Source organism: Chelonus insularis, unplaced genomic scaffold (assembly GCF_013357705.1).
Source record: "Chelonus insularis isolate UGA/USDA-ARS -01 unplaced genomic scaffold, ASM1335770v1 contig_24_pilon, whole genome shotgun sequence".
NCBI lineage: Eukaryota > Metazoa > Arthropoda > Insecta > Hymenoptera > Braconidae > Chelonus > Chelonus insularis.
In genome coordinates this window covers 841,177-862,869 of record NW_023276446.1, presented here as the reverse complement: position 1 = coordinate 862,869, position 21,693 = coordinate 841,177, and the positions used below count along the sequence as shown (strand labels likewise).

Here is a 21,693-nt window from a genome sequence, read left to right as displayed (position 1 = left end):
ATTAGTTTAGAATATAATAAAATGAATGAATGAAACGACTATTTTCATAAAAATGATCCAAAGTAAACAATGACACATTTTTGTGAATAAACATAAATCTAGAATAAAATTTTTTACAAGTTTTAGTTCAAGAGCTGTCATTTATCTATCGTAGATATCATATAAACTAGATTATCGAATGTATTGCATTGAAATTTCATATCAATCGTTTAGTTATAACTAAGCATAATTAAATCTTATAATATACATCTCAAAGACTTAACATATTTTAAGAATTAACTAGTATCTTTTATTATTAATAAATTGTTGATCAATGAATATGTGTACGTCTAAACTTTTGCACTCTGTTTAACTTTTGAATTTAACTGTCAAATTTAAATGAAATTTTTCAATCTTTTGACTTTAGAGTAGAAAAATAAATTAAAATTGTTATACACGTTAGATTTACGCACCTAAATAAAGCATAATTCATAAACATTTTTCATACTATTTAAATAATTAAAGTTATAAATCATGCATTGTGATATTATTCTATAGCCTTCCTTGTAAATTATTAAAATAATTACTAAATATTAAAATATGAATAATATGATGCCATTTGACTTTCCATTTTTACTTCGACATTTATATATTTATCTTCATTTCTTCATATCAAACTATTGTAATAAAAACATGTGAAACGAATGAAATTTGTTTTTTATTAGATTATAATTTTATTATTTTCAATTCTTTTTTAACTTTAATTTAATCCTTGGTTATGTGCATTGACAATTCAATAAAAGATCTGTATTTTTGAAACATTTAATGGTGATTGGTATTGTATTCAAATAGTGAATCATTAAATCAGCTTTTTATATTTATTATTTTTTCAAAAATAAACTACATATTTTAGATGTGAAAATTGAATATTCTTTCAAGTCTATATTCACAGAATTTTCCAGAAAGTAAATTAAAGTTACATATGGACTAATAAAATTGAATGCAATGAATCAATGTGAAAAAATGATCGATTCTTATGAGCATGAAGGGGCGAGTAAATATTGTTCAAAAATACGAGTAAAATTAAAGAAAAAGGCTAAAGTTATAGATATAATAAATTATCCGAATGAAATATTCAATATTTCATGCACTAAAGATGATTTTAAATCACAGAAAGTCATAAAATCATGTGTGAAATTTAAGTTAAACTCTGGAATAAAAGTAAATTCTGACGAAATGACGCAATTGGAAAAAAATAAGATGAGGCCAAAAATGGTTGAATGTAATAAAACTGATTCAATGATAAATTCATCTACTTCGAAGGATAATAGAATTGGAGTGCACGAATTAGTTGAGAAGACTTCGAAAGACGTTTGTAATATAAAACATTATTTCACATATAAATTTAAAGATATTTAAAGTAAATTGATTAATCAACAACTACCACACTCTAGTAATTTATTGATGAAGAGATGTTTGTTTTTTTCTGATGATTGTAACATGATGTATAAAAAATAAAGAAAAATAATGATTTTTAAGTTTTTATAAAAAAATTATTATTATTATAAAAAAATTAATCGTCCTTTACAATTTATTTTTTAGTGTTGAGAATGATCAAATATGATTATCAATAGTGATGTAATATAAATCTGATCCCGCGTTTAGTTTTGTAAGAAAATTGTGCGCAATCTCCATTCCCCTTCTCTATTGAATTATAAGCTTACGGGGGGAGAACATGAAAGTCTAGTAGCGAAAAATCCGCGTTACAGAATCTGCAAATGAACGTGTATGGCCTAGTAACTTTTCTCTTATGCAGTTAGTTGTTCTGTATACAGTTAGAAAGACTGCATATAACTGTAGTGATACAAGTGTTTAGATAACTACATATTCTTATATGTACTTTTTTCGTAAAGTTGTTAAAATTTATACGACGTTTTATCGGTACATCAGTTCTACACATTGTATGACAACTTGAGTGTTTCATAAAAATATTACTTAAAAATCGTTATTATTTTAAACTGTCATATGATGTGACGATTGAAAATACAAAAGTGTTGATGTTGTATTAAATCATGTTTTAATGAACATAGAATGTGATTGTAAATGTTGTAATAATCCAAATTCAACATTATTTAGTTATACCATAACTGACGCCATTGTGTGTATTTGTTTTCAAAATTTTACCACAAATGAAATATTATTTTGCTAGATAAAATTGAAGTGAACATGAAAATATTATAAAAAGTTTTATTAAGTATCTACTTGAATGAATGTTGTAAAAAAATTAACATAATAAATTACTGAGAAAAGTTTATTACTTAAACTGGCAACGCTACATAAACCCTTCGTAACATTCACACCTGACAATGGCCAGTTACGTCAGACTTGGTTCTGCACGACAATCCGAGTAAGTTTGCTTAATTACTGGAGTATAACTTCGTGGCTATTGTAAATATGAAAATTTTGTAAAAGTTAATCTTATATTTTTATGAAAAATTATTAAAAAATATTCCCTTCAAGAAAACTTAACATGTTATAGTTGGAATATGATTAAGAATTTCATGTTATGGAATCAAAATAGTGAAATTAAATGTAACATTGTTTTCTAATATTCATTAATTCCAAACTTAATATCTATGTAAATGTCTCGTCAGAAATGTTTTGTTTATCAAACTTTTATTGACTCATATAAATTAGATAATCATGTAACTTGATACTATGATTATCAAATTATGTTTCACGTGCTAATACAATCTGTTTATTTTGTTTATTATATCTTACACACTATAACAATTTGTATAGTTTTAAAATTACTTACAATGATTTTTATAATAATAATAATAATAATAATATTCAACAAATGATCATTATTATTGAAATTATTTTATTTTCAGTGAAACAATGAATGATGATAATGACGATAAAGATGATACAAAACGGTAAGTTGTACCTATTGAATAAATTAAAATGATTGTACTTACATATTTGTGTAAAAAGGATATTGTAATTAATATGTAAAATGATTTTGTTTAGAAAATCAAGAAATCTGAGTGAAAAAAAAAGACGAGATCAATTTAATATGTTAGTCAATGAACTTGGAAGTATGGTGAGCACTAATACAAGAAAGATGGATAAATCAACAGTTTTGAAATCTACGATATTGTTTTTGAAAAATCATAATGGTAGTACTCAAATAAAAATATTTATACGCACCATCTTAATGAGATTAAGATGATGTTTGATTTTCTGTTGTAGAAATTGCTGTGAGATCACGAGCTCATGAAATTCAAGAAGATTGGAAGCCATCATTTTTATCAAATGAAGAATTTACTCATCTTATTCTTGAAGCTCTTGATGGTTTTATAATGGTATTTTCATCTAACGGACGAATTTATTATGCATCAGAAAGTGTAACTTCACTTCTTGGTTATCTACCAAGTGAACTTTCAAATTCAACGATATACGAAATAACTTATGAGGAGGATCAATCCTTACTCTACAATATCTTACTGAATCCCACGACAACTCGAGAACAAGGAATTAAAGAAGAAAATCAAGTGTCATTTACTTGTCATATAAAAAGAGGAAGTTTAGATTTCCAAGAAGAACCAACATATGAGAGAGTTCGATTTGTGGGATATTTTCGTTCAGATATAGACATTGAATCATTAATACCAAGTAGCAGATATGGAAATAATATCACCAATGATCCTAAAATAGTTTTTGTAGGAACAGGACGTCTTTTAACCCCACACTTAATCCAAGATATGTCTCTAGTTGATGGTAGTAAGTCAGAATTTACATCACGACATAGTTTAGAATGGAAATTTTTGTTTTTGGATCATCGTGCACCACCTATTATTGGATATCTTCCATTCGAAGTTTTGGGAACTTCAGGTTATGATTATTATCATGTTGATGACCTAGATAAAGTTGTGACATGTCATGAATCTCTCATGCAAAAAGGTGAAGGTACTTCTTGCCATTATCGATTTCTCACTAAAGGTCAGCAATGGATTTGGCTACAGACTCGCTTTTACATAGATTATAATCAATGGAATTCTAAACCGGAGTTTATAGTTTGTACACATAATGTTGTTAGTTACACAGAAGTCATAAAACAAATTAAAAATATTAAAGATGACGCGATGATTAATCAAACAACTACTTCATCGTCGGGAATTCAGCAAGGATCAACTCCACAACAAACACCAACTAATACTTGGTCTCCGAAATCGTGGAAAGCATCAAGATCAGGAATGACTCCTTCTAGAAACACTTATCATGGTGGAGGTTCAGATACTACTTCAATATCTCATAGATCTCATAGCTCTCGGCAATCAACATCACTTACTACACATAGTAATAAGCAAAAAGTTACTCCTGGAAATAATTCTACACCATTGCCTCAACCTGAAACATCACCTCAACAACATAGTCAACCAAAAGTAGATCTCACATGTTCTGGATACACGGAGCCTACAAGTTTTCCAAATAATCCAATTTTATCAAACATTCCTACGACAAGTTTTCTTGTTCCTGCGGTCCCAACAGTTCCTATTACTCTTCCCAGTAATATAACATTAGGGAATCAACAAAATATTGTATTGACTCGAACCCAAAACCAAATACAAGACGAACTTCAACGAAAACATGAAGAACTTCAACAGTTAATTGTTCATCAACAAGAAGAACTTCGAAGAGTTTCTGAGCAATTATTAATCGCAAGATATGGTACATTACCTCCTTTAATAAATGTTAATTTACCGTATAATGTGAATCCTTGTCAACAGCCTACGACATGCGATGATCCTTCAAGCGGAAATGCTTCACAAGAAGCTGAAACTGTGACAGGAATGAATATTTTACCAGTTCCTGTAACTCTTCCATTACCGATTGTTCCTATGGAAACTTTTCCACATTCTACTACCGTTATTCCTGTAGCAGCTCCCATTGTAATTACTTCTCGAGTTACTGATACACTTCAGGTAAATCCTGGAGTTTCATACATAACTCAACAACGACTATCTCAAGATGCTACCCAACAGTTGCCACGGCATGAATCTCAACAAATTCAGCACATTCAACAAGCCCAAGCAATACATCAGGATAATCATGGGAGTCATATAATACCTTTTCAATTGTGCCAACAATCAGAAATGATTTACAGCAATGTTGAGCCATCAGTTACAAGACAAAATCGCTCTAGTATAAACCAATAATAAATAATTCAAGATTTATTTATTTTCTTAAATTTATTGTGCCATTTTCTATGAACTTTATTATTCATTTGCAATTCTATTAGAAAAGTAATAATTTAAAAAAATATTTTCAAAAAAATTTAAACCAAAGTCAAATGTGTTTATTTGTGATGAAAATTTTTAATCAATGATTGATTTAGTAAGTAATGATGGAAACCTGAAATATTTTACTAATGAAAAATATTATATTGTACACCGATTTTCATTCATAAACAGATGAGATATTTTTAAGTATAAAATAACAATCGATCGTCAAAAATTTAAAAAATTGATCATATACCTTTTATTCTATGATCAATTAAATTAAATGAGCCACTTAAGACTGTTAATTTTAAATTATATTACTAATGTTGGATCAGATCGTGTTTATTGATTGCTAAAAAAATTATTTGCTTTGAAAATTATGATATTCATTGTTTAATCATAATTATAATTTTTTTAACATATATTTTGTAATAAATCATTTTTCATTACGGTAAAAATATTCTAATTATTCATTAATTGTAATAAAACTATTCAGTGAATAAATGAAGTTTTATGATGAAAAAATCATATACAATAAACAATATTGTACAAAATAAGATATTTTTTAATGAAAAATTTTTTTAATGTCATAGAAAAATAACAATACATAATATTAACAAAATATTATATGAATCGTAAATAAATGTAAATAGATGTCAAATATGTAAATTGTTATTCTAAAAATATTTTTAAGAAAAATATTGTAAATTATTAAAAGTATATTAATCGGGCGTTTATATAAAAATTTATATAAATTAAATATCAATTAAATGTAATATTTATTTTTGTTTTCAACTACATTATGTGAAAATCAATAAACGCCGAATCAAGCTAACTCTCGTATTTGGATATTTCATGTGATAACATACATTAATGAATTCAAATTTTGTATCAAATATTTATAACAATTACATTTATATTTAGTTTAACATCATTATTGAGCTCAATTTTCTTAAAAAAAAAAATAATAAATCGGTGAATATTAATATTTTATTAATTCTTCAATTTTTTCAATGCATCCATCAATATTTCCATTTCTGAATTTACAATTGTTATTAAATCTTCAATTTGATGCTTACTATCAATTATACTGATACTTTGAGTGTATGGATCGTATCGTACTCCAAATTTTTTCGGTATAGTTTGTGCAAATTTCCTAAATAATAGATTCCATTAAATCATTCGATTCATCAATACACTTCCAAATTATTAAATAATTGTACTTACAACATTTTCTCTTTACCATCTTCAAAATTTTCAGCAACGAAATATACTGGTTGATATTCTGTAATTGGATAGTTTTGTACAGCAGTTTTAGCAGGTTCAAAAGCTCGAAGTTCTGGTTTTCCACTTAGAGCATATTCTAATTCTCCAAATGAAGATAGCAAACCAGCACCATAAGCCTTTAATTCTCCTTGTTGTCGGCATAATCCGAATTCAACAGTAAACCAAAAGCACTAAATAATGGAAACATTTATCATGCATTTTACATTTTTAATTTATACAAGAATTAAATAAATTATTTAATAACAATTTAACAAATAATATTTCAAAATTGAAAGGCTATTAGCTCTTTAAGTAAATACAAAAATTATTATTTTACATTTATTATTCAGGAAATAAAAGAATTTAGTAATGCATCGAAAAGAATTATTTTCAATACAAATATAATCTGATCAAGTTTAAAATTTAAACAATTTCACACTACTAACTTTTTAACGAGTATTCTTTACAAATGAATTGGGGGGAATCACTGAAAGCCACTACAAATAGCGATTTAAAGTAATTCATTTTCAATTATGAAATGTTTCATTCAAGAATTAACAAAATAAAATCTAAACTTCAGAATGATAAATAAAAAATTGACCAAAAGAAACATACAAAACAAATAATTAATTCTATAATAATAATTTTTACAAATTGATCTTTTTTGAATATATTTTATATGAATTTCTAAATTGTCTGCATTCAGCTTCCATTGAATTTTTTGTGCACTTTATTGTTGATTTTTATCAATAACAACAGTATCACAATTATCAATGTTCGAGTTAATAAAAATTTTATCATAATAGATATTCTGAATAATATACACATTTCATTTAAAATTAAAATCTAATGTACTTTCATCGGCATTATTGTTGGTGTCAGACACTAAATATGTCATTAAAATATGTTAATGTAAAGTTATTGAAATAAACTTACAGTAGCTAGTTTCTCAATGTACTCGTCAGGAGCACCAAGAGATGCCAGTCCAATAACTTGAGAAAATTGAGCGAATGCCGGATCGGCAAGCATTGGAACGTGACCCAGAACCTCATGACAAACATCAGGTTCTGGCGTGTAAAGTGGTTTGCTGCTATGTCTGATATATTGTGTACTGTGAAATACTCTAAAAGCAAGACCAGCCAGAAAATCACGGGATGATAATAATCCCGCAACGGGTCTTAAAGTGAATCCTGTGCAGTCTAAGAATAATGTAAAAAGATTATAATTGAAGAAAATTAAATAAATGTAAAATTATAATTAATAGAACATAATTAGAATTCAAAATATTCATCAAAATCATTTTTATGTACCTTTTAAAAAGTTAGAAATGTCCTCTAACTGAGGAATATTATCTTCTCTATAACCACAATTTTCTATCAAAAGAGGGAAAACGTGATTGTGTTCTCTACAAGCGTATTTTGGATACAATTCAGTTAATTTTCGAAAAATTACTCCCCAAGTTTTAATTTCCTCTTCAGTATATTCTACTCGTGGAATTGGTTGACCACTGAAATAATTATAAATTATTAATAATGGGTATCTATGTGTGGTATATGTATGCATGTAAGCTGGTTCATTAATTTTTCTGGTATTATAATTTTCGATCAATAAACTTCGAAACGTATTGCAATCAGAAAAAGCTAACTAAAATTTTATTGAAGAATATCGAGTCATTTTATTTCGAGACAAAGAGTGATCATAAAAATATGTTTAAATCATTTGAAATAAATACTTACTGTTTATAATTATAGGCAAGATCAGCAAAATACTTTCTCCTCTTTCGATATACAGGGTCTTTAAATCCAGGATGATCAGCATCTAATTCAGAGCCATAAGAAAGTATTTGATTGGCAAACTTATCCAAGTCTCGAATTCTCCTTGGAAACCAAGGTACTGTATCCATATTATTTTCATGATTTCTTAAATGGCAAATTAGTAAAATTAATTTTTTTTTTCATCAATAAAAAAAATTTTAATATACTTATTTAAAATCAAATCTGAAAATAGCTCAATTAGATAATTTTTTTATTGATATTTTTTAAACCTGGATATGATAGAAAAGTAACTGCTCTGAGTTCTGACAGCTTCAATGACAGCTCCGAGATTTCCTCCTGGTGCACATTCTACCATAAATTCATAATTGTTGGTTTTACGTAAAGAACTTCGTGATTCAATGTGTAACAGGTTTACCTGATGCTCCTAAAAGTTATTATTATTATTTTTATTTAATTAAAAGTAATAATCAAGAGTATATCATTTTTTACATGTTACTCAAATATTCATATAATGTTTACTTTTTTTCTACATATTTATATACATTTTTCAATGTTCATTTTGTCATCATTTTTTTTCATATGATAACTGTTCACCATGATAAACATCAAAATGAACCTTTGGCTAACAATTTTGTTTTTCTATCTAAAATTATGTAGAAATTACATTATTTATAAAGATATTCTTTTTTCTTTAAATAAAAAAAAGTAACTTTAAAATAGAATAAAAACAAATTTATATATCAGTGCGTTCTAAAGTGAAACCTAATATTAAGATTGACAACTGTGAGACGTTTTAATTTCTTGAAAGAAAAAAGTGAAATTTGCTGTTTGCAATATCTATGCCATACAAATATTAATTTATAAGATTTTTCAGTGTGTAAATAAATAATTACAGCTAAAGCACATAAATACATATTTCAATGTTAAATAAATACAAATTAATTATTTAAAAATTAGAAAAAAAGAACATTAAATACACTGAATATTTGGAGATATTTTCCTAGAGCTCCGACTTCATCTTCATCTGTGGGTGAAAAGATTAAGCATGTACTTCTGGTAGAATCTCTTCCTTCTTTGATATAATTACCTCCCTCCATAAGTTTAGGCTGAAAGTATAGATATTGTTTACTTTTCTACTTTTTTTTAATGCTTTTTTATCATTATTTTATTAAAAATTCTTACATCAACTGGAATTTTAAATGGCACTGAACTTATCATTATTTATTTATTTCTTTTCAGTTCAGAGATAAAAATGTAATAAAATACTATAGAATGAATGATTCAATAATTGAATTTGTCGTCAAACACTGATAATTAAGTTTAATTATTAATTCTAATCAAAAAATGATTTTTAAAGATTTTTTCGGAATTAATCTTTAAACTTTTGGAAGGATAAAATTATAAGATCAATAAAAATGCTGATGTGAGACTATTATATATTCATTCTACCTAAACTATTTTATAGAAAGAAAATCCCCCTTCCATTATTATATCGACCACTCTCGACACTTTTACCACTCACTTGACTTTTCTCGGCTACTCAACTTACATCAACATGTCTTCATATTTTTTGATGAAATAGATATACATATGCGAGTTTATTTTTTTTCATACTTCTTATTTATATTTTTTAACTTGGGTGAAAAAAATAAAATTTATTTAAAACAAAATTTAATTAAAGAAAATGGTAATTTGTTTTTGTAGTTTTTTTCTATAGTACCACGAAGGAATGGATGTTTACACATTGTAATATGTAATCAATTTTGATTTTTACATCAGCTTCAATTATTTCGTAATTTTATTGACTGTTGGTCAAGTGCATAGCATTTTGTTTTCAATTTGAAGCTGATGTAATTTTTCATCTTAATTGAGCCAGACATTAAGTCAAAATAATAAAAATCAATAATAATAATGAAAAATAAAATCCAAATGTTAAATCACGATAGTTTTTAACGATAATTGCGTGTAATGAAAATTTTCGGTTTATATTTAAGAAAATATTGAGTTCTTTGTTTTTATGATTAATTGTTATAAATTCATCAAAACTTACTCTATCTGGTGGAGAGTTATTAAGAGAGTCATTGTCAACCAACTTTTCTTTTCGAGGAATTGGTTGTCCGTACATTTTGAAGCAATAAAAATACAGAGGATCGATTCAAGTGTAGATGATTACTTAACGAAAGTTAAAATGACAACTGGCCAATTCCTTTAAGTAAACGTTAATAAGATAAATATTGAACTAGAAAAATCACGTATCTTTATAAATTCCGTATCTTATTTATAATGAATATCGCAATAATATGAGGTCAATAAAAGCTATCAGTAATTTCATGACTTAATAAACAGATTATGTCGTTAATAATCAATTGTTATTTATAATTTTTCTGTTGGTCAGAATATTGTTGTGACTTGAATATTATATTTTTGTTTATTTAAATTTATGAGCGTGTAAATTACGAAATTTAGCTTTAAATGATTGCTCAATTCAATTTATTAGGAGAGAGAAAAGTCGTGAAATTTCAATTTTAAGGTATACGTACATCATTGAAAAAAGGAAGTGAAGTAGAAAGATGAAATGTTGTCAGGAAGAAAGTGGATGCTGTTGTGGGATAAGAGGGGATTGATATGAGCAAGCGCCTGAATTCTTCAATGTATTGAAGCCTTGAGACTGCAAAACTATCTCGAGTCGTCAAACCATTAGTTTAGAACCACGCGAGTGATCGCGCGTTGCGTTTCACAATCTTGGATGTATTTTACGATAAGAAATAAATGAAAATTCATCTTAACTAAATGCACTCCTCCGGGAAAAATCGTGCTGTCTTAACGCCCACGCGCTTCTTGTTCTTCATCTTTACAGTATTTTCTGTCTCATGCGGTGAGTTTATATGTATATCATCGCATGTTATCGTTCGGTGTCAATTATTCAATTTTATTTATTTTTTGTATTACAACAATACATATTTTATTGTTATTATTTTAATTTTTATACTAATTTTTTGTTTTTAAAGAAAACTAAAAGTCATTTCTGCTTATATTAATGTACTATTTGTAATTAAATCTTTTTTTATGAATATGTTAATTTTATCCTATAATTTTCTTGTTATTTCCTCCTTATTTTTGACTTGTAGTTTCCCTGCATGTCTATAGTATTTTTCACTCATATACACTTTCTTGTTAATTAAATACTATCGCAAACCTCTGTGTGATTCTGTCAATGGTTTTAAAGTTAGGTCTGCTTTGTAAAAATAAAATAAAGCTGTGTCAATAAATAACTGAAATATTTTGTTCAGTGGATAAACGCATAGATTTATATACTAGTGTAGAATTAAAAAATGAAAAATCTTATGTTTAGGCCCTATTATATTGATGACTATTTTATTAAAATTATAAGATTGATTTTAATATTTGTTTATAAAAGATATAATATTTTTGAAAAATGCAGTAAGACACCGGGTAACCCATCCGTGAGGTCTGCCTGCTTTTGCCCGGAGTTAAATTACCTCAAAACAAGATCTTTACATCCTAAAGCCTCAGTGTTCACTGCGGAGTGCGTCGCCCTGATATGAGTGATGCTCTGGACCTTGTCCGTCAAAATGTAAATACTAAGTTTCATATCTTTTCTGACTCTCTTAGTGCTCTAAAGAGCCTCTCTAGCTCTCTCGCGACCAAGGGTAAGATATACTTCTAGGAGTTTTATAATGTTGGTCCCAAACCGTGGTTCTCCTACAAAGGTCTCAACAGAGAGACAATAGTTATTATAAATAGATGTAGAGCCAATCATTTTAACCTTGGGGTATCCCTTAAGCGCATAAGCATAGTCGATGACGATCTTTGCAAATGCAGCAAGAATGTAGAAGACTTGGATTACGTATTATGGCACTGCGATGTATACACCAGCCAGCGTAAAGTACTTTCTAACGACTTGAAAAAACTTAAGCTTCACAATCAGCTTGATTTTCAAGCAATGCTCAAAAAGCCAAATATCTCCGTGTGTTTATGTTTTGTCAAATACCTCGTGAATTGCAAACTGTATCTGTAAGCTATTCATCTACCTATGTAACATAACATTGTATATTTCTATATTTTTCTATTTTGTATCTGTACATATGTATACTTCTTTTTGTATATTGGCATAGCCAAAATAAACCCGTATTGGTTTAAGGAGCTCAATATAAAAAAAAAAAATTTTTTTTGAAAAATGAAAGAATTTCAAAAATGATTTTGGAACGGGAGAATATTTATTGCTTTCGATAGAGCAGAAGTACTCAATAGATTCCTATTACTGTTTAATTTATATAAAAATGTAAGATGAAAAAAAAATTTTTAATAAAGCGATAGTGAATTGGCAAAAAACTTTTTTTTTCTTTAAAATTAATTTGATTTTTAAAAAATATAGAAGCTTGTCTCGTAAAAAACATTTAGTATCTGTTTAATGCTTTAGCCACAAAAAATTGATGTAATAACTACGAGAAGAAGTTGCATAAATCTATATACAATTTTTGATGACTCTAAAATAATTTTAATATATACAAGTGGCCTCTTCTCAAAATTATTTTCAATACTTGATATGACTGAACTGCAGAATATTTTTTACTAAATCCTTTTTTCCGTGGAGAAGAAAGTTCATAAATATTAAATTATCAATTTGATTATTGTAAAAATAAACGAGATTTTCTTCAGATAAGTTTTTTTCATTTAATTGTAATTTTATATAATCGTTGATAATATGACAGTAAAATAAAAATGTTGACATTTTCGGATGACAAATAAATGACAATGGTTAAAGTTCACATGGTACTGACAATAATGAGAACACAGTAAAATAAAGGTAAACAAATATTGTCTCTTACTTTCATTAAAGTTCAAATAAAATGTTCCTTGAGATCGTATTCAGAACGCCAGTAGATGAGGATACTCAGATGCAGTTGGCGTGAAATGGCCACTTTATATGAAGTTTGCACATGCAGCAGTGCATCACCAATGTCCAAAACAGATTCTTCCTTACTCATACCAAACATCGGAAGTCATTGAAAAACTTCAACATGAATGGACCGTTAAGAAATACATTCATGTATATTTCAGAATATTTACAGAGCATTCGAGTGAAATAAAAATTAATGATAAATCTGTTTTGTATAGTTATATGAAGAAAAATTATTTGAGACAACTTTGCACACTGGTTCAACTTTAATTATAGATGAAAATAATTGAAGAAAAATTTGTATTCTCTAAAGGTTAAATTAAACTCAATTTATTCAAATTTGTTGAATTTTTTCATTTGTCGTTATGTAACGAGAACATGGAAAAATCTCCGAGCAATAATTACTTTAGGTTGGATGATCAGAGAGTAAGTTGTAAATGCATTAACAATTATCCCACTGGTAAAAATTATTTTTTGGAAAAATAAATGCGATTTTTTGCTGAAGTAATTCTTTTAGTTTATTTCAATAGATATTTTCTGCCAGAATTGCGTTGAAATTGAGTTTGTTTATTTATCATGCAATAAATTCACAAATTTTCATACAAAAGATGAGTATTTTATTCGATTTTAATATTCATTTAAACAATAAATCGGCATTACGAATGATGATTGAACAATTTTTTTCTGTAAATAAAATAAAATACTCTCTTTATTACTGACTGAACGAAATCCTAAAGTTAAATCTTACAGAACATTTACGTTATACTTACTGTTAGAAACAATAATGAAAAATGAATGTAGACTAAAAAGTCGAAAATAAATTCACCTTAATAAATCACTGTAAATACTCTATTGTGAATGATACAAATGAATGGTCGAAACTAAAATTAGTGAGAACGGATTAAATCTGATTTACTATAGTAGTAACCAAACCACAAATAAAAAGATCAATGATAATTAATATTGTAACAATTTGTAGAAACTATTGTAGTTTGAAACATGGCATGTTATTTGCGACAGTTGCATTGTATAAGCAGTAATGCAACCATTCATTTTGACACACCAACTGCAAAGCATTATGTTGTTAAATCATTTGTGACTCAAAAACAAAAATTTCATCGCTTTTTAAAAATATGAAAATAATAATCTTGATATTATGGTAAGATACCCAATTTTCTACCACAAACCAATAGATACTCAATCACGCTTCATATTTTGTGTTGGGAGCCTTCTATATAGAGATATACAAATATACGAGTGATCGGGTATTGGTTCGCAGTCAAATATTAATTCTCTCAATTTAATAAAAAAATTTATTTGCAATAAAAATATTTAAATAATAGTTAATGAATGTTATTATTGTAAAAGTTTCACTAACCAAAAAAACAGCCTTACGTCACCAAACAAGAACCTCTTCTATCCTGAATTTGATCCCATAAATATATCCTATTTTGAGGAACCCCAACACTCTTTCCTAAGACACCAACCTGTCTACTTGTCTTCTATTTTCTAAATCATACTATTTTATATTAGAACAACTGTAACCTGTACGAACTAATAAGTTTTAATAAACTCGAAGTAGAACTTAAATTCGTGTTTCATTGGCCATACAACAATGAAAAGAAAAATACGCAGCAGAAACTAATGAGTAGTTGAGTTTCACATTACGTGCATGTATCATCTTATTAAAACATACTAATAACAGGTCAATAGTTGATATTTTGCAGCTGAAATAATGGAACATTTTTCTAGATTCATAAAAAACATTTTAAAAATATAGATTAGTTATCATCAAAATACACATAGATATATCTAATTGTTAGACTAGCAGATACCCGCTATCTCTGTGCACATGCCCAGGCGGGTGTTATCTTTATCTGCGAGATAGAGAAGGTCACTTCTCCAACCTCAAAAAAGACAACAAATTTTAATTTTGGACAATGATAAAAAATAGTATGTCGCCCATGGGAACAAAGTAAGATATCCTTACCTGAGTGTTTGTTACCCAGATCAGAATATTATACTTTGCTCTGTTGGTTAACAATGTACTATTGACATTTTTGTCTTAGTTTAACCTTTATTATAAAGTAAAATATTTTTTCTGAGTAAATGAAATCAAAAAGTACTTTACAGTAAGGTAAAACTGTAGAATTTTGAGAATATCTGATTGATAAAATACTCTGAGTTAATGTGCCCATTTTCTTACTGCTTAGTATGGTAAACATTACTAGCGCTAGAGTATTTGATACTTATTATTAAAACATATGCATTCAGATAGACCTAATTTCGTTTTGACATTAATTATTCGGTTAGCCGAGCGGGCCAAGGTGTTAGTTTCAGATGCGTTCATCCAAATAGTCGTAGGTTCGAATCCGCTTAACTCACAAGTTAATTTGAACAAAAAAAAATTCAAGTTCACAATACCTTTTTAACTACGATTAATAATTTAAAATAAAAAAATGGGTCTGAGCTCAGTTCGTGCCTGACGACGAACTTCTCATTAATTGAAATCCCTAATTTTGTCATCTTTTAGTCTTTTTGTTTATAAAAAATTACTATTATTATAAACAATATACAATTGTTTAATCACATCAAGATATTTATAACAATATTTGTTGATATTTATCGAATATAATCATTGTCATAATAATTTAATAGACTGAAACCATTTTCAATTGTTTATAATAAATTGAATTTGTTATAAACAATACATAATTGTCCGGAGTCATGTAAAGTTATTAACAACCATATTATATTGGCCTCAGTTGTCAATCATGTTAATTATCTAATAAGTAGAATCTATTTCAAATGTCTTCTTTACTCAACTTATTTTACACTCTTTTTGTTAAAAAAAAACGGCTGAACCGAATTTGTTCAAACTATTTCAGATCTTCTTCATACGAAATCTTCAAAAACGAAAAAAAAACCTGACGTACGAATATACGTACGTACATACGTACATCCATGTTTAAACCTTCAAATATGCTTTCATATGTCTCAAAACGTAAAGATATGATAAAATTACGAATTTCAAAAATTGACTCCATTACAATAACTTCTTCATGGGAACTTAAAAATAAATGATCCCAATTAGATAATATTCACATTCTGTTGTTTTAATTAAAATAACAAACATAGTTTACACCTTACAAACTTGTACTTTTAGAATTGTACATTTACTGCATATGAATTTTTACAATGTGCATAGTGATTTTTACTCTCACACTGCAGTGTCATCAAATTACCATAAAATTCATGGTAATTTTTGCTATACATTTCTCTGCGTGAAGAGTAAGGTAAATTTTATTTTATTGCGTAGTTGTATTTACTACAAATATTAATAAAATAAAGTTGTATGCACGTTATTTTTTCTCTGTATATATTTTTTACCTTATGATAAATAATATATGTTTCAAATATTTCTTGTGTTTAGCTTATTTTCGTAAGAAAGTATACTGAGAGAACTTTTTTCTGTATACAAACTAGAAAAAAGACAAAACAGAAAAACTACGAGATTCAAGAATAAGAATCACTGAGTCTAAGTAAATAAAGATTTAATTCAAGAAATATTTAAGTTATAACAAGTAAAAGTTAACTTGGCGAGTAAGATTATTTTTTACTTGAGATAAGTAGGCATAATTGTAGTCACAAACAAAACTTCTACTCCAACGTGAAATATTTCTGTGTTGGCCGTCAAGAAATCATTTGACTTAGAATAAGATGAAATATTTTCTAATCTTGAGTAAAGCTTTTACTATCTCTGAGCCAAGATTTTGTGTTAATTATCAAGTAATCATTCGACTTAGAACAGCAATGAAATGATTTCTTGTATCAAGTAAAATTTCTACTTTGACTAGAACAACATTCAGAGTTGATCGTCAAGTAACCATTTTACTTAGAACAAGATGAATTTTATGTTTGTCGTAAGGACAAGCCTATCTTTGATTGAGCTAATTTTTAAAGTTTACCGTCAAATTATTATTCTACTTATATTAAAATTCAATCGGCGCTTGTCTGAAGTACATATCTATTTTCTCACTATGCCAACATCAGTGTCTTTATATAATTGTTTTTTAGCAGGGCTTAGTGGTAAATAAATTTCGGACAATGTTGGAAATGGGATTCGGCAAATCTGTTTATCCATAATAAGCATAATGTATATCAAACATCTCAGAGTATTTTATTTACTAAAAGTTCCATAACAATAAACATCTAATAAATTAAGTATACATAGAATCCCTCCGGTGTGATCAATTACCTTTTTCCGTCATTATTTTTACGCAGATCAGTGTTATATTTTTCTTCATTTGAATGAAAGTTGTTATGTTTTGATCCCTTCTCACATTTCGGTGCTCGAGTTAATTTTCTTTTTGAGATAATAGTTTCTGGGCTTTACGCCACAGGTTCTCTACTTCACTACAGCCTCTCAACTCTCCTACCAATAGTCCATATTGATGACAAATCTACTCGCTAATCGTAACTCTGCTTTTCCGTGCATTAATGAAAATACTATCTCTGACTTTGATGAGTAAATGAATCCCGCAGCCTTGGTTTGCATGAATGAAGCATGAATGACGATTAACTGAACTAACTCATGACTACTATCCTACGCCATAAAATACAAATAAAGGACATCATAATTCGGCATAAATGATACAAAAACGTCTTCAAAATAACTATTATGACATAAATTCAAATAAAAATAATAGAATAAGGAAATAATTAGATAATTTGGCGTAGGGAAAAATAATAATAATTAATTAAACATTTGAAAATATGTACAATTGGACTTCAACGTCACCTGCACATTCTGCCCCTTATCCATCAACTGCCGAGTAACCCGCTACTCTATCCTAAAAAGTTCCCGCGTGATGTCACGACGCAATGTTGAAATGTAAATATCCTGATAACTATTCAACATTACGGAATAACTTTCAATACACAATTAATAATGACTGTTAGCTTTCATTTACATCCAAAATGAGATTTTTTCATCAAATATTTATCAAGATACAAATTAGGCGGCGCCCCGAATTTCGTTTTTCGCACATTTCAACTCGATTTCTAGCCTCATCTTTGCTACTCTTACCTAAATGCCATCTAACTCGGACCTCTCTACAATTTTTCTACGATATATATAGGTATTATTAAAAATTTACTTTCATCCGATGATAGCAGTTTTAATTGAATACTTCGAACACTTGAAAGAAAATTCCAAATAAGATTTATGCTATTAAATGTTTATTAATATTTTGATTAAACATGGCAAGTCAAACTTTGAACAATTTTATAATTTCAAATATTTTTTGCATGTAAAACAATTTGAAAATATCGGATTTTCAAACAACAGTGACGTGGCGCCGTTTTATTACAAATATCGCACGATATCTGTTTTTGGTAGATATATACACTCGGCGTCATTAATGCCTGGTCCATCATAATGGTTCAACAAGACAGCGTGCTCAAACAATCAAGATGTTCACTTAAAATGATTGTTCAAAAATGATAAAAGTTACATAGAGACAATTATTGGTCCATAGAAAGGCATTATACACATTTAACTCAAGACATAACATATTTTTTAATCATCAATTTTATTATTCAAATCAGTAATTTAACCATTATGGTAACTATCGAGTATAACAATCAGTTGTGTTTATCAAGAAATAATTATGATTTACCAAAGTATTAAACATTTCATTGTACTTCGTAGCTTGAAGTCATTGCTTTATTGAAGTTATCTCACAGTTCAAGCGACTTCAACTAAAGTAAAGTACATTAAAATGGCACAATTAACTTTGGAGCACCTCAAACGAGAATGGTCGTCTATACATATATCTATCATTGATAAGAACACATTTTATTACGAATGTAGAACTCCAACAGAACAATGGAAAGGCGATGCTTTTGTCTTTTGAATTCTAAAATTCGTAATAATTCGTTTGCTTCAATGATAATGGTGATCTTATTAAATCCTGAAAAAACGTGCGGAGTTAATTTACTACTTTTAATTTAGTTTCTTAATCACTCTTAGCTTTAGACATATTAATGTACCTTATGTGTTGATTCTCCTACTATTGATTTAATTTGTCGTTCCGGAATTTTTTTGTTTGGCATTATGTACAATATTTTCGTTCTTAGCTTTTCATTCATATACAAACGAAGTTCTTTTTGTACATTCTCATCTGTTGGTTCTTGCTGTATCATCTCAATTAAAATATTCAATCCGTATAGATAAACTCCTATTAATTCAATCTTTTCCAATGTATTCCTATTCATATTTATAAATGATTGTAAGTCCTTGCATGATAGATATTTTAATTTTAAAAATAATGAATTTATCCTTGGAATGTGACTTATCCAAAATGAAGAATTAAGTCCAGTCACATTTTTTAATGTTAAATACTCTAATTTCTCAGCCAAAAAAATTTCCAGTGTGGTATTGTTGAAATTAAAATCTACAAGAAGAGTGTATATTAAAATATAATTGAACAAATTACTTGACTATTTCAATGTTGTTATAATAACCTGTTATCATACGCTTACCAATGATGTCCAACTTCTTTAAATTTGGTGCATACTCTACTACATTGTTTATGGTATATGTGTCATTACTGTCCCCTCCACTTATTACAAATTCAGTTAATTTATCATTTATTAGAATACTATTCGGATTTCCAATTAAAGCATAGCAAGAAGAATTCTCCGGGTCATTAATAAGAGTTAATTGTTTTATCTTGGTCTTGTTCGGTGATGCCATCATTTCAGATAACGTTTTGGAAGTAATCATGAACGAACAAGATTCAAAAGTTACGTTATTTATTGCAAAAAAATCAATTTTATTAATTCTAATTTTTTTATATTTACCTTTGAACTTTCATTTTCTCGCTAGCTAGTATTTTATTATTTTTACGATGCAGTATTGTTGGTTCATAACTTGGACTAAACCAATTTGATGAAGATTTATTTTCAATAAAATGTGAACTACAAATTTTTAAGTATTCGGTCAATTTCCAACCAGAGGGACTACAAATGTTAAATTAGTTACGATTACTATAAAGATTATATTACTACGATAAATTAACTTGTATAGAATAATATTATAGAATGATATATTCTGAATATTACTGTGAAGAGCAATCATCATCAACTTTCTTCACTTTTTGAATCCATTGGATCCATTTCTCACGTTGAGGGTATTTGTATTTAGCCTTTAGTAGACCATAAAAAGTAATTTCAGAAGAAGTATTATTATAAGTATTTTTACAACTTTTAATACAGCATCCGCGATTTCCACTGCGTGTTTTCTCCATTCTTGCACTATGCATAACCTCACATTATTATATATTTATGCTAACAGTATTGCCTTCGTTCGTCACCATGGGTGCTGCCTGATCTTGCCCACCGTCGTTCAAGGTCGTGCACACAGCGAATTCGCTGGATGAATTACAAGCTGTCGTGATGAATTTTTTGTGTCACAAGTTTCCAATAGTATTGCTAGAATATCTGTATATTGATCATCTATTGCATTATCTAATAAATAATAGCAATGATTTTCGTTCTCTATATTTATACTAAGAATATCCCAATCACCATCATGTACATCTTCATAAACATTAGTTGATTTTTTTAATAACATCTTTTTAACTTGGATGGTAGAATCAGCACAAAAATAATCATAAAATTTCAGACCTCTATAACGTAATCGTATCAGACCAACATTAGGCTGTTCGAGCTGCAAGGGGATTTCATTTTCAACTCTACATCCTACTTCAACTGCCGTTACGAGAATTCCTCGACTATTATTTTCCAATTTAGACAAATAAAGCTCAGCTACTGTAATTGATAAGACAGCTTTCTTGAGACAATCAACAATGAGGATTGTTTCAGGTAATTTTTTGACTTAGCAAATGTACATTTTCGACTTATGATAAGAAAAAATTATGTTTAATTTACGTATAATAAATACTTAGTTTAGTCATAAATTATACTTCTGGTAAGTAGAAAGTTTACTTGAAGAGAGCAAAACATCGACTCGAGTTTAGTTAATTTAGATCTTGATTGAAGTAAAAATTCTTCGATTTAACAGAAAAAAATTCTTTCTCGATGTAGAAAATATTCTTGGGTCAAGTTAAAAATTAGATCGTGTTCTGACTTCGAGTCGGCCGAATGAGCAAAACTGAAAACTAGTGGACTGTATGAATTCAGAGCAGAATAAGAACAAAAGGTTGGATGCTAGAAGGTTCTAAAATATAGTTAATTAACACTGAATTGCTTGGGTTTTATAGTTTTTATTCAACAATAACACTTAAAATACTCAATAGAATTTAATAATCACTACATATAGTTGAGTTGACTGTACCATAATTGTTTGTACACTTATGAGTTGTCCAATGGTTATTTTTTCACCAAATAACATAGTCTCAAAAAACAGTGAATAGCAACATTCACAGTATACACCAGAGTT

The 21,693-nt window shown here is 28.0% G+C and overlaps 4 protein-coding genes across 10 annotated transcripts in view; 2 read left to right on the top strand and 2 right to left on the bottom strand.

The window, feature by feature from the left end:
• The first annotated feature begins 1,736 nt into the window (after nucleotides 1-1,736).
• Nucleotides 1,737-5,484, top strand: Clk (circadian locomoter output cycles kaput protein Clock). Its single transcript, XM_035079541.1, has 4 exons — nucleotides 1,737-2,386; nucleotides 2,874-2,918; nucleotides 3,013-3,161; nucleotides 3,235-5,484. Exons 1-4 carry the CDS (start codon nucleotides 2,346-2,348, stop codon nucleotides 5,199-5,201), a joined length of 2,202 nt encoding a protein of 733 aa, XP_034935432.1. The 5' UTR covers nucleotides 1,737-2,345; the 3' UTR covers nucleotides 5,202-5,484.
• Nucleotides 5,485-6,011: 527 nt separating this feature from the next.
• Hn (phenylalanine-4-hydroxylase) lies at nucleotides 6,012-10,512 on the bottom strand. 2 transcript variants are annotated; one of them, XM_035079543.1, is made up of 8 exons: nucleotides 9,488-10,112; nucleotides 9,283-9,411; nucleotides 8,575-8,729; nucleotides 8,267-8,449; nucleotides 7,841-8,037; nucleotides 7,467-7,729; nucleotides 6,492-6,721; nucleotides 6,012-6,420 (listed from the first exon to the last, which is right to left on the bottom strand). In XM_035079543.1, the coding sequence occupies exons 1-8, from the start codon at nucleotides 9,521-9,523 to the stop codon at nucleotides 6,258-6,260; spliced, it is 1,356 nt and encodes a 451-aa protein (XP_034935434.1). In that variant the 5' UTR covers nucleotides 9,524-10,112; the 3' UTR covers nucleotides 6,012-6,257. The 2 variants fall into 2 exon arrangements, with proteins under 2 accessions (XP_034935434.1, XP_034935433.1); XM_035079542.1 differs by lacking the exon at nucleotides 9,488-10,112 and adding an exon at nucleotides 10,356-10,512 and having other exon boundaries at nucleotides 6,013-6,420.
• Nucleotides 10,513-11,021: 509 nt separating this feature from the next.
• LOC118064632 (signal peptide, CUB and EGF-like domain-containing protein 3) overlaps nucleotides 11,022-21,693 on the top strand; it is a 78,572-nt gene continuing 67,900 nt past the window's right edge. For all 3 annotated transcript variants that reach the window (XM_035079349.1, XM_035079346.1, XM_035079348.1), the window contains exon 1: nucleotides 11,022-11,180. In XM_035079349.1, coding sequence (XP_034935240.1) covers nucleotides 11,096-11,180 — 85 coding nt within the window. In that variant the 5' untranslated portion in view covers nucleotides 11,022-11,095. The remainder of the gene's footprint in view (nucleotides 11,181-21,693) is intronic.
• Nucleotides 19,019-20,678, bottom strand: LOC118064634 (uncharacterized). 4 transcript variants are annotated; one of them, XR_004690067.1, is made up of 5 exons: nucleotides 20,355-20,678; nucleotides 20,094-20,252; nucleotides 19,773-19,968; nucleotides 19,281-19,684; nucleotides 19,019-19,201 (listed from the first exon to the last, which is right to left on the bottom strand). XR_004690067.1 is itself a non-coding variant. In XM_035079351.1 (4 exons), the coding sequence occupies exons 2-4, from the start codon at nucleotides 20,014-20,016 to the stop codon at nucleotides 19,148-19,150; spliced, it is 720 nt and encodes a 239-aa protein (XP_034935242.1). In that variant the 5' UTR covers nucleotides 20,017-20,252; nucleotides 20,355-20,678; the 3' UTR covers nucleotides 19,019-19,147. The 4 variants fall into 4 exon arrangements, 3 of the variants coding, with proteins under 3 accessions (XP_034935242.1, XP_034935244.1, XP_034935243.1); XM_035079351.1 differs by having other exon boundaries at nucleotides 19,755-20,252; XM_035079353.1 differs by having other exon boundaries at nucleotides 19,773-20,252.

Coding starts and splice junctions, on each gene's coding strand:
- Hn (XM_035079542.1), bottom strand. CDS start 10,430: ATGTACGGACAACCAATTCCTCGAAAAGAAAAGTTGGTTGACAATGAC. Junction 8,450..8,574: donor TACTTTTCTATCATATCCAG/GTTTAAAAAATA, acceptor TTGCCATTTAAG/AAATCATGAAAATAATATGG. Junction 7,730..7,840: donor CATTTCTAACTTTTTAAAAG/GTACATAAAAAT, acceptor CATTATTCTTAG/ACTGCACAGGATTCACTTTA.
- Clk (XM_035079541.1), top strand. CDS start 2,346: ATGGCCAGTTACGTCAGACTTGGTTCTGCACGACAATCCGA. Junction 2,387..2,873: donor GGTTCTGCACGACAATCCGA/GTAAGTTTGCTT, acceptor TTTTATTTTCAG/TGAAACAATGAATGATGATA. Junction 2,919..3,012: donor GATAAAGATGATACAAAACG/GTAAGTTGTACC, acceptor GATTTTGTTTAG/AAAATCAAGAAATCTGAGTG.
- LOC118064634 (XM_035079351.1), bottom strand. CDS start 20,016: ATGATTACTTCCAAAACGTTATCTGAAATGATGGCATCACCGAACAAG. Junction 19,685..19,754: donor TGGTAAGCGTATGATAACAG/GTTATTATAACA, acceptor CTCTTCTTGTAG/ATTTTAATTTCAACAATACC. Junction 19,202..19,280: donor TAGGAGAATCAACACATAAG/GTACATTAATAT, acceptor ACGTTTTTTCAG/GATTTAATAAGATCACCATT.